Genomic DNA, 12,958 nt, shown 5'->3' on the forward strand with positions numbered 1-12,958 from the left:
TGTCAATTTTGATAAGCGGGGCAATTTCAAAAAATCAAAACTGAAATATGAAGGGAGCCCCACACGTTTGGGGTGGCATAGCCATATTTATGCATTCTTTGTTATTCATTAAAAAGAAAAACAAATAATAGAGCTGAAAAAGAGAGAGAGAGACACATTGCAATATTAGTAGTCATTGTAAACTCATCTAACGTAAGGACAGCTCATCTAACTTAAGGACAATATTTGATCAAACATATTTGGGAGTTATTCACCTTTATTTTTTAAATGATTCTCCAAACTAAGGAATTTATGGATATTGTGAAAGATAAAAACACCTAAGACATCAACAAAACGTAACTAATATGCACTAATGTCTCCTTGCAAAAACAACGTATCAATCACTATAAGGCTCATCATAAAACTAAACTACACTTGAGCTTAGTAGAAATTTATGGATATTGTGAAAGATAAAAACACCTAAGACATCAACAAAACGTAACTAATATGTACTAATGTCTCCTTGCAAAAACAACGTATCAATCACTCTAACTCTGTGTTCATGAATGTTTCAATGTCTGAGTCGCTACCCTCTCTGGGGCTAGTTGAAGCCAATTTTTTACACCTTCGCTTCGTGTGTCCGATGCTCTTACAATAGCAAATAATGCATAAACAATTTTAATAATCATGTACATGCAACAGGATGGACAAAGGACATGCAATTAAAGTACCATACTTACAATACCCACACCGCCTTGGTTTTGGAGGTTTATCCGTAGAAGATGTCCCTCCGGGGTTCCCTTTGGTTTTCACTACATTAGGATCACCAACGCCATATAGTTTAGGTGCAATATGTTTGTCCCCAACCTCGGTGTTATATACTGTTCTCATTGCCCAGCGCTTTTTCATCTTCAATGTCATCTGGAAAGCCATTTCCCTTGCCTCTTCAAAATCATTGTCTGCGTGTGAGGCATAATATGACATTTCACTAAAACATGAGCTTAGTATACCGAACCGGGCTGTCTGTGTTAAGGTGCTAGAAATTTGGGTAAGACTTGGTTGTTGATATCCTGACCTACCACGTCTTGTCCATCTCTTCAAGACATAACTCGGTGGAATACACATTAATTGTTCAGATTTCATGATAGCAACCATGTGGCAACAAGGGATGCCAAACGATTCAAACTTCAAGCAACAACATTTTATTGTGATATCTGCTGGAAAATACTCAATCGTCCATGTGCTTGTTGGTGCCTTATACTCACCAAAATGATAGGTGCGACGATCCTCCAACTCAACTCTTTCTATTACAAACAATTTACCCTCTTTGCTGATTTCACATCGAAACAATGAAAAAATCTTCCGAGTAAAGAGCTCAGCTGCGTGTTTTTCCAAACTTCTCAATGGCGTAGTCAAAATCGGGAAACTATTCTCTGTTTTAGATTTTGTTTCTGCCTTATTAACACACATCCTAGCAAGAGCCCTATCATATTGTGCTACAAATTCGTACAACCTTACCTTTTGTTCTAGGAACATATTGAAATATGCATTCATACCGTCGACACGTTGAGTGCTCCTCATCCCAGCAAACATGTGACCACGAAGATACGCCTCAGCCCACTTATCACGCTTGCGGTGAATCTCCAACACCCAGTTATTGTTCTCCAACTTGTATTGTTTCACCATACGAGCCCACGCATTGTCAAATTCAACAATTTTACATTTCTTTAACATCAACTGTGCGAAATCATTAGTAAATTTTGGTATGTGGACATTTGTTGAGGCATTTTTCTCCAGATGCCAAGAACATAAACGATGTCTGCAATTTGGAATAACTCTTTCGATTGCCTGACGCATTGTCCTATCATCATCTGTTACAACAGTGATGGGTCTTTGTCCATCCATGGCCTCCATTAACGTTTCCAACACCCACGTGTATGTCTCCATTGTCTCATCAGGCAACAAAGCACATCCAAATATGATTGTCATAAAAATGGTTACTCACGCCAGCTAGAATCACAAATGGCTTCTTATACTGATTTGTACGATAAGTTGTATCAAATACCAATACATCACCAAATGTAGCATAGTCCATCCGAGACCTACCATCTGTCCAGAAAATCTTGTCCAATCGGTTATCCTTATCGACGTTGTACTTGAAAAAAAATAATGGATCTGCATCTAGTTTAGCTGATAAGTATCCTAAGGCACCCTATGCATCCCCTTCTACGAGTTGTACTTTGTGCTCAGCTTGGAACTGGTTGTGCAAATCTCAGTGAATGAAGCCCATCTTCTCATAACCCCCTGATTGATGGACCATAAAATCCATGATTTGACTCGTTCTCATACCCACATTGCGCATGGCCTTTACTTGAGCTTGGTCTGCACTTGTTACAAATCTATGTGACCACAAAAAATGGACGCAGTGTGGTGCTGCCAAGGGATGGTTGTGTTCCCCTACAAAGTGGGTCACAACATATTTTTTAATTGTCTTGTCATAACGCACACGAAATGTGGCACTACAAAAAAGTCTAGTTTCTGTCCTAGGAGTTCTCACCCGTTCCACACGCTGTAAGTATTTCTTCTCTTTTACACCTTCCCTTGAACAAACCCATTTCCAACTCTCTACAAATTTGTTGTCTCCACAAATTCAAAAAAACACACCCGCCAGTGCCCTCCTATAAATTAACCCATCAACCTTAGTAAGCATTCACAAACTATCATAGGTTTGGGAAGCTAACGTTTCTTCTTTCCCATCGACAACATCATCCTTGCCATCTGGAGCAACTTGATTGCCAATTTTACTGTTAACCTCTTTCTGCCTACTACTTTCAGGTTCATCCATCATATCTACATAACAAATCGCATAGACAACAAATGTGCACGTAGACAACAGATGTGCAGATTTGGCATTAGTTAAATGCAAATAATAAACACACCCGCCAGTGCCCTCCTATAAATTAAAATCAAACAAATAAATAAGCACACCTGCCAGTGCCCTGCTATCAATTCAAAGCAAATAAATTAAAAAATACACCAGCAAGTACCCTACTATAAATTAAAATATAAAAAACCACGCATGCCAGTGCTCTACTTTCAATTATCAATTCTTAAAAGAAAACGAACAAATAAGCACATCCATCAGTGCTTTGCTATCAATTAAACGCAAATAATAAGAAAACACACCTTCAAGTACTCTACTATCAATTAAAGTGAAACAAACAAATAAAAAAGCATATCTATCAGTGCCCTGCTATAAATTAAAATCAAGCTAGTAAATAAGCACACCCGTCTATCAGTGCCCTGCTATAAATTAAAATCAAGCTAGAAAATAAGCACACCCGCCAATGTTTTGCTATCAATTCAAAGGAAATAAATTCAAAAACACACCCGCCAGTGCTCTGCTTTCAATTATCAATTATTAAAACAAAATGAACAAATAAGCACACCCGCCAGTGCTCTGCTTTCAATTATCAATTGTTAAAAGAAAATAGAAAAAAGCACACCCGCCAATGCTCTGCTTTCAATTATCAATTATTAAAACAAAATGAACAAATAAGCACACCTGCCAGTGCTCTGCTTTCAATTATTAGTTGTTAAAAGAAAATAGAAAAAGCACATCCGCCAGTGCTCTGCTTTTAATTGTCAATTGTTAAAAGAAAATAGAAAAAAGCACACCCGCCAGTGCTTTGCTTTCAATTATCAATTGTTAAAAGAAAATAAAAAAAGCACACCCGCCAGTGCTCTGCTTTTAATTGTCAATTGTCAAAAGAAAATAGAAAAAAGCACACCCGCCAGTGCTCTGCTTTCAATTATCAATTGTTAAAAGAAAATAGAAAAAAGCACACCTGCCAGTGCTCTGCTATAAATTATCAATTCTTAAAAGAAAATGAACAAATAAGCACACCCACCAGTGCTTTGTTATCAATTGAACGAAAATAATAAAAAAACACCTGCAAGTACTCTACTATCAATTAAAATAAAACAAATTAACAAAAAAGCACACCTGCCAGTGCCCTGCTTTAAATTAATATCAAACAAATAAATAAGCACACCCGCCAGTGCCCTGCTATCAAATATTAATTATCAAAATCAAATGAGTGAATAAGCACACCCGCCAGTGTCCTGCTATTTATTGAAAGAAAATAAATAAATAAAGCACACTTGCAAGTATCCTATTATCAATTAAAATAAACAAAAATAAAAAGCACACCTGGCAGTGCCTTTCTATTAATTAAAAGTAAATAAATTAAAAAGCACACCTGCCAATGCAACTGCTATGGAGGGAGGAAGGGGGGAGTTATAGATTCACTTCTACGTTAAGATATAGAAATTGAGGACCTGTGACAAACAACAACAGAACATCGAAATAGAGTTAGTAAAGAAGACAATACTTAAGGAGATTTATGATTATGGGGCGAAAAGGAAGGATCTATGTATGAAAAATATTATTTTGCACATCTTTTCACATTAACAAACTGCATAACAAATAATAGAGATGAAACTGTACTACCTTTGTTCAAAGAATCAATAACCATTATATAAACAGTTAAACAAATGTACCAACACCAACCAATTAACCACTTAAAAGATAAAAAATAAAAGATCTAGAAAGAAGCAAAAAAAAAAAGATTATTTGATTGGATGGATTATTGGATTATTTTTTTGATAACTTGGTAACCACATATTCCTAAATCTAGATTTTAGATTCAAAAGTTCAATAAGAGTGTGGGACACCTCTTAAACGCCCATATATATTGCATATTGCATAATATTTTTTGATAAAATATTGTCAATTATTTAGGAATATACTTCAATTTATATCTCTATTCGTTTGAGAAGAAATGTTTACTTGCTAATGTAATTGTCTTCTTCTTCAAATATTATATAAAATTAGAGAATTTAATTGAGTTTTTGCACCCTTAATCTTGTCATATCTAGTGAACACAAGTATAAATGGAATGAAGTAAAAGAGTTCATGTAACACATTTGTTAACCTAATGTCTATTTTAGTGCTTCGGATTGCAACATACAATTCTTATATTGAATGCACTCATGCCAATTGACAAAGAAGCCAGCCCACCACCCCTCACTATCCTATATAGGTACCTTCATTGGATCTTTACCAAAGTATTTAAAGATAGTTGCTTTCACTAGTATTATAATATATCATGAAAACAGTGACATTTGAAGAAATTTTTAGTATGTAAGACATAGTAGTAGAAGTGATGAGTATGTGTTGTCACTACCACTATTGCTATGAATAAAAAAAAACAAATAAAGTTGTCTCCATTAACTTGGGAGCTTGCTCCATAGTGTTCACACCGAAAGTTCCATGAAAGCTCTTCTAAATCTTTCATTTTCATGGACAGCCTTGTTCTTGGTAAAATAAACTAGTTTTATGAGTGAAAAGATGATATAGGATCAGTATCTTCTACAACGAAGTAGAGATGACATAGGACATAGGACATAATGATTTTGAAAAAAATTAGGATGCCTACATGGTGGGCAAATTTTTAAAATATTTTTATTGTTTATGTATATGAATATAAATTTAGGGCATAGAAATATACGAGGCATCAATATATATGTACATGTATTTTTTTGTTTTTTTAACTTCTATTCTTCTTTGTTTCTGTATAGTTTAAAATAGAGAAAAAATTAGCCAATTAGTCATACCAAAAAGTCAACAATTACGGCTTCTCTCTACTTTTTGCACAGCTTTTCGTAATTAGTCAAAAAGTCATCACAAACATACAAGTTTTTTTTACCTACCTTTTTAGCCAATTAGCCAAAAAGTTACTAAATTAGCCTGTTCCCAAACGAGGCCTAAGTTGCCAAATGAAACTATAATATAAATATGAGGTTCAAGTACTAGTTCTTTCATAGGATTCCACACTCAAGCACACAGTGCACCAAAATCTACAAGTTCTTTCATAGGATTCCACACACAAGCACACAGTGCACCAAAATCTACAATGGGAGCTAGGCTAACTGCTTTTGAGAATAGGTCTACAATGGAGATGGAAATCAGAGTTTTTGTTCCCCCGACCTAACCTGACCGATATCAAGAAATCATTAGAATCAAATCAGGTGAAACCAAGAAGTGAAGATCATGAATTTATGCTGCAAGGACACAAATCCTGAGAATCCAGCCTTCTTAATGGTTTTCATGGATGGTACTTACACTGGGGCTTATTTACTGGCATTCCAAGTGGTGAACTATGCAAAAATCATTGGCTATCTTGATGAAAATGGACTTCTCATTTTGAAAGGCCTTACAATCGGATTACCTACTTTCTGCAAACTCAAGTTCTCTCGTGCTCTTCCTCATACACACACACCCCCAAAATTCTCATACAAAAATGTTTTGGACCTCTAAAATAGGAGCTCTTTCCGATTTGTCTTTTTTCCCATTATGATTTGTCTTTTTATTTTTATTTTTTTTTGGTCTTTACCCCTACCAGATATGTAGAGCTCAATTTAGAACTCTACACCTAGAGCTCTATATCACAGCTCATTCTCATATGTGATTTACTTGTATAACAACATTTATACTATATTAGTTTGGAGTGATGTTAGCTAGGGTGACCATACTTGGGTGCTATCCGATGTCGGGTTACTAATCACATCATCAACAATGCAATAAACGAAAAAAAGTGAGAATTAGTATCAGATGTCATATCTTATAAAACTTAGATATGATAACCTGATGGATTCAAATTTTTTTTTTTTTTTTTGGGGGGGGGGGAAGGGGGGATTGGCACCGGGGTGTTCAGATCAAAGCAATGGATGGAACTTTTTTCATCAACATTATGTATTGCATCTATAATATCTCAGCCTGGTTTAATTTGATATTGATGATTTTTTATTTTGTTGAATTGTTTAGTGGCTGTGGCTTATCTCTGAAGAAATAGAATGGAGGGGCAAAGGAGAAATCTGTGAATTGATTACCAGTAATTGATACTTCATTCTAACCTTTTCTTTTCCTTGCTCTCCTTTTTCCACTTTTTCTAGCAAGTCAATTATATTGGTCAAAGTTAGTTGAGCCCTATTGATTCCATAAATACTTTGTGAGATTATCAGGAATCGATTAGATCAAAGATTAATGTTAAATATATATATATAAGTGGGTTGTTTGGTTAAGGTGTTTGCTCAGGATTGATTTACAGTCTGTGCCAACTTATTCAGGATGTATCTTTATTTTGTGAAGTTTTCTCCTTAATCTTTATTGACTTTTGCATTGAGTTAATTAAGTTTTCTTCTATTCAATATATATAAACTAAGTGTTCTATTAATCAATATATATAAACTAAGTGTTCAATTAATCAATATAGATAAACTAAGTGTTCATTTGATTTTCTTACCATTAGTTACAAATGTTGTTGGGCTTACATTAATAGATACATATACGAAATCGTAGAATCTATGTAGGCTCTAAAACGGCTGTGGGGGCGGGGGAGGGGGGGGGGGGGAGTTCATTATGTCAGTACTCAAATATATATAAACTAAGTGTTCTATTAATCAATATATATAAACTAAGTGTTCATTTGATTTTCTTACCATTAGTTACAAATGTTGTTGGGCTTACATTAATAGATACACACACGAAATCCTAGAATCTATGTAGGCTCTAGAACGCCCGTCGGGGGGGGGGGGGGGAGGGGAGGTGTTCATTATGTCAGTACTCAAACAATTGTAAAAAAATAGTTGTCACCATACATTTTAATTTTCAGTCGTTCAGTTTTAAGAAAAGTAAATTCAAATTATTGATTTTGAAATATGACCAAAGACCATTTTTATTAAAAAGAAAGTCACTATAATGAATCGTGATGAACACCATGTTGGGTTATAACTAAATATCACAATGGGTTGTGACCAACGTTGATTTGACAATTTGTTAGCTTGCACTCCAATGACAATTTGTTTTGACAATTCTCTTCTGATAAAAAAACAAAAGCATACAATAAACTTAACCCAATTCATTTGTCACTGCACATTCTGATCTTATTTTCATAGAAAGCATCATTTTTCACATGAACATATTCGACAGAAATGAATAAAATTGAAGTTTATTCCGTTTGATTACACATCAGATTTCACAAACTCAACCAAAATTTCAAGATATATCTATATATATGGAGTCAAAACAACTACCAAATCAAACAAACATTACAAACAAAAGCTATTCATATCATATTTTCCTAAATTTAGAATCCAACCACTCCAAGTGAGTTCACAAACGTGAAAGGGGCATTTTGAAGAATGGGAAGCAAGAATCGATACAGGAAATAGGGGTTAACAAAAGGGGATTTCGAAGAAGGGAGTCAAAACAACTACCAAAGCAAACAAACATAAAAAACCTATATCTAATATTTTCCGATTTTTATAAACCAATCTAGTGAGTTCACAAACGTGAAAGGGGCAGTTTCAAAGAAAGGGATTGCGGTCTAGGGTTTCATAAAATGGATATGGAGAAAGGGGAAGAGAAAAAAGTTGCAGAGAAAGAGAGAGAGACATACCTTCAGGTGAAGTCGAGGGTAGGTCGTGTTCGCAGGGATGGTCTTCGAGGGCGAAGAAGAGTGTCTACGTGCTGTCTCAAAAACAGAGGGGCTTTGGGAAAAAAACTGAAGAAATTTGAAAAAAAGGTAACCGGTTGAAGAGATTCTCAAGATTCTTAATCAAATTATTCAGTGGCTGAGATTAATTTGTAAAAATCTAATGGCTTAAAATAAATGTGTATATGATGTGCACATCTTATTGACATGCACATCTTAACAACTCCCTACTTCTACACCCATTTCTCAAAACTCAATTCAAAACATAATTATTACTTTTCAAAACTTATAACCAAACACATAATTCAAAACTCAATTCAAATCAATATTTTAATTTTGTTAAGATTTTAAATATTTTAAAATTTAAATATGTTACGATTTTTTTAATTTTTTAATTTTTTAATTTTTTGAATATTTTAAAATATTTTAATTTCAAAATATTACGATTTTAATTTTTAAAATTTTAAATATTTTATAAAAATAAATTCAAACTCTATTTTATAAAAATATTTTTAAATATTTTAATTTTTTTGTTATATATTTGGTTACGATTTAAGTGTAGAGTTGTGAAAGTAGTATGAAGTTTCGAGTTATGTGTTTGGTTATAAGTTTTAAAAATAATTTCTTAATTGAGTTTTGTTTTATGCGTTTGGTTACGATTTGAGTGTAGAATTGTTTTTAAATTTAAAATATTAACATTTTAAATTATTTAAATTTTTTGAATATTTAAATTGTTATGATTTAAATTTTTTGAATATTTATTTTAATTTTTTACTTATTAAATTTTTTAGATTATTTAAATTATTTAAATATTAATGATTTAATTTTTTTGAATATTTATTTTGAAAAAAAAATTATTTCCTTTGTAGTATTTTTAATTAAAAAATTGATTAATGTTATTTTCTATTAATAATAAAATTTTTTAATTGAATTTTAGAAAGAGTTTGGTTATGAGTGTTGATCAGAGTTTTTAATAGTGTGAAAGTAGTGTGTTTTGTTATGAGTTATAACAATTTAAATTAAGTTTTGAAAACTCTTTTCAAAACTCATAACCAAACAAGTTTTCTTACTTCACATGTCAAATCAAACTTTTAAAACTCAATTTCACACTCAATTCAAAACTCTCTTCAAAAACCATAACCAAACAAATTTTCTACACTCAAATCATAATTTCACAACTCACAAACTCAAAATACAACTCATATTCTCAAATCATATTTACAAAATTCTACCAAACGCAACCTTATATTTTATGGTTCATTGAATACACTGTCTCTATAAAAAATCAAGTTGATCGGATAACAGAAACCATGAGTTTGGATCAGTTTTGTATGAACCGTTTATTTTCTTACCACCTATTTTTTTTCATACAAAATTGATTCAAACACGTGATTTTCGTTATCTGATCGAATTAATTTCTTGTAAGATGATGTAATTAACGAATCTTAAAGTATAACTGGTTCAAATTATCGAAACAGAATATAAAAATAGGCCCAATAGACTTAATAATACCTCTCCAACTCGATTTAGTACCGAGATAAGCAAATCCCTTTTTCTTTAATGTATATGTGGAATGGAAGTTTTCCTTATTTTTTTCTTTTAATGAAATGACTTAAAGTAGTTTAAAAATACTACTAAAATGTTGAAACTACACTACAACCTATAAAGATTTTAAGAGTTAAACATTTTCATTTTTAAAGTTGAAAATTTTATTAGAAAAAAATAATAGCAGATAAATTCTTATTGTTAGGAGATTCGTCACTAAAAAGTTTTAAAAAAAAATTAGCAACAAAATTTGAAATGTCGCTAGCCAATGCACTTTGAAACAAAATAATTTCGTGTAAAAAATGTTTAATCTTTGAAATAAAAATTTTGATCCCAAAAGATTGATAATTCATCATTACATGTTCAATTTTGTCGCTAAAAATATAGTAATGACACTTTTAACAGTTAAGACATTTCATTCTTGAAAAATGATTTTATTCCTAATTTTTGCCTCTAAAATCTTAATTGGTTGCAGTGATGACTTTATGAATATTTGGATTATAACAAAAGATATTTTTGCAATTGGATAGATAAAAAGACAAAGGTATGGATCTTCTTATTCAAGTTTGTACAAGAAGCATATTTATTTATATCCTTGCCCAAATAATGGGTATTTTTACAAATATTTCCTTGTAAAACATCAAGAAGGACTTTGTAAACAACTTGACATAAGCATTTCCTCCCTCTTCAGATTCAAGCTCAAGCCTTTGACCTTACTGGTGTACAATTTTTTCACATTAGGTTTTTGTTCTTGCAGCAATTTCACTAGACTTCTCTTAGCATTTGCTCTAAATGGACAATTTGACGACATAAAACCATCCACTAGATGCAAATATGCCTCCAAATCATGGCAACATGCTACATCTGCATTAGGCTTTAGGTATGGTGACATCTTTGTATCAACTCTTAATTCAGTCCCAACATGGGAGTAAGCCCATGGCATGTGACTGTCAAGCGCGTCAAGTACCCCAGCCGCGCTTGAGTTCCTCAGCGTCCTGTCGAGCCCTTCGCTGACGAACACTCCTGGTACCTTGGTGATCATGTCTTGAGAGTTCACAATACGTAAAACCTTGACATTTTTTGAATTAATACGATCTGCAAAACCCCGATTGCCAACACGAGGGCCGCCAAAGGAGAAAACCGCAACCGGTGGCACCTCTGGTGCACATGTGCTCAGTTCATCGGCCACCAGTAGGGCTAGGGCCGCACCAAGACTGTGCCCAGTCACAGTAATGCTTAGTGTCTCACCTTTGTACAGATCCATTAGTCTTTGAATTTCTGCAACTACTGACTCAGCTAAACTTGGCACTTGAGCTCCACATGTTTTGTATAGACTCAAAAACCCGCATTCCACCTTGGGTTGTCCACGGGTCGAGTCATTTTGGCCCGGGATTTGAACTAGTAGGTCCCTCATATTCTCAGCCCACTCAAGACACGTGGCTGTCCCACGTAGAGCGATGACAATATCTCTCCTCCCCATCCGTGCGATCTCCCTCTGATCATCACACACTGCGACATACCCGACCCAACTTGTTCGTTGGGTCATCCACCCAAGATCCGGTGCCACGTCATCCACCCACCCTGGCAACCCAATTGATGACGTGGCATACAAATTTTTTGTCAGCCGATACGACCTATCAGGCAACGCCACGTATCGAGGAAACGGAGCTTCGTCAGCTGACATGGCGGGATTTGAATTAAAACAATGGTAAGCGGCCTGAATAAATTCGCCGTACCGGACCACCTCTCGCCGGAGATTCTCGTCGAGCGGGTCGAGGAGTCCGGTCCAATCGTTGCAGCCGTGGTACTCTCTCCACCGGTTACCGAGCCTGTTTCTCGGAGAATATTCCGGCGACTTCGATAAAAGCCGCTGGAGGCGGTTGAGGTGACGGGGCGACATTTCCTCCGCCACCTTCATTTCGGGCCAAATTCGGGTCAATTTCAAGGCCTCCAAGAGCCCCTTCCCTTTAATTTCCGGCGACCCATTATTGGATTCTTTGTGAACCGGTTGTGGGTCGGGTGAACGTGAATTCGGTGGGGATTGCTTTTGAAGTAGCTTTTCAAGGTTAGATAGAGTCTTCGACTCGGCGGATGCAACTGGTTTAACAGATTGTGATGAACTCCCTGGGTTCAATGGTGAGCCACGACACTTGAAGCTGGCTCGTCTTGTCTGAAACAGGTTCAGATTTTGTGCCGGAAGTGTTGATCCTATTTGCATGGTTTTAGAGAGAGAAAATGAGAGAGAGTCAAGGAGGTTTGGGATTGAAATTGAATGGATGGATCAGTGGAGGTGCGTATATATAGAGGGAGGGTTTGGAAATGCCATTGGGTTTTCGTCGTATTTACGAGATTAACCGGTATTTGATACAATATTGGGTAGAAATGATATTATGGGGTTTTTTTAAGGGTTAGCAAGCATTGAAATTGTCCTCTTCTTATGTATTAGAATTTAGAACCGATTCTGTGTTCAGAAAAAGTCATCTTCTCTCGTATAACGATACATTGAATTGTCAAAACTACCCTTTCTCGGCCTCTGTGATTCGTTGACTGATGAATACTTTGATATTTTGTTGTGGACTTTTCATAAAGGAAAACGCTTGGGGACTCAAATTTTATTCATTCAACATTGTTTCGGTGATTGATTTATGTATAAAATAAATTTTAATCTAAAGATAAAAATTTTGAATAATTTTTAAGAGTATCTCTAACTTAGTAGGTATATAATTAGATATTTTGGCTCAACTTATATTTATTAGTTATATGTAACTAGCCTTCAAAAGTTAGACAAAATGTATTTAATCATTAGAATTGTTTTTCTCTATCTTTGTTGCTGACGGGATATTCTTTAAAGTTAATAATAGTTGAGTGAATATTTA

At 34.5% G+C, this 12,958-nt stretch overlaps 2 protein-coding genes across 2 annotated transcripts; both read right to left on the bottom strand.

The window, feature by feature from the left end:
- Positions 1-657: 657 nt before the first annotated feature.
- LOC114294602 (protein FAR1-RELATED SEQUENCE 5-like) lies at positions 658-1,968 on the bottom strand. The gene has a single exon (XM_028238719.2). The coding sequence runs from the start codon at positions 1,966-1,968 to the stop codon at positions 658-660; it is 1,311 nt and encodes a 436-aa protein (XP_028094520.2).
- An 8,643-nt stretch (positions 1,969-10,611) lies between these two features.
- On the bottom strand, positions 10,612-12,356 carry LOC114295082 (phospholipase A1-Ibeta2, chloroplastic). Its single transcript, XM_028239281.2, has one exon. The coding sequence runs from the start codon at positions 12,298-12,300 to the stop codon at positions 10,723-10,725; it is 1,578 nt and encodes a 525-aa protein (XP_028095082.2). The 5' UTR covers positions 12,301-12,356; the 3' UTR covers positions 10,612-10,722.
- Positions 12,357-12,958: the final 602 nt, after the last annotated feature.

This window comes from Camellia sinensis, chromosome 11 (assembly GCF_055761805.1).
Source record: "Camellia sinensis isolate YWXY chromosome 11, ASM5576180v1, whole genome shotgun sequence".
Taxonomy (NCBI): Eukaryota; Viridiplantae; Streptophyta; class Magnoliopsida; order Ericales; family Theaceae; genus Camellia; species Camellia sinensis.

Bases quoted from the DNA above. Each gene is read 5' to 3' on its own strand.
- LOC114294602 (XM_028238719.2), bottom strand. From the start codon at position 1,968: ATGACAATCATATTTGGATGTGCTTTGTTGCCTGATGAGACAATGGAG.
- LOC114295082 (XM_028239281.2), bottom strand. From the start codon at position 12,300: ATGCAAATAGGATCAACACTTCCGGCACAAAATCTGAACCTGTTTCAG.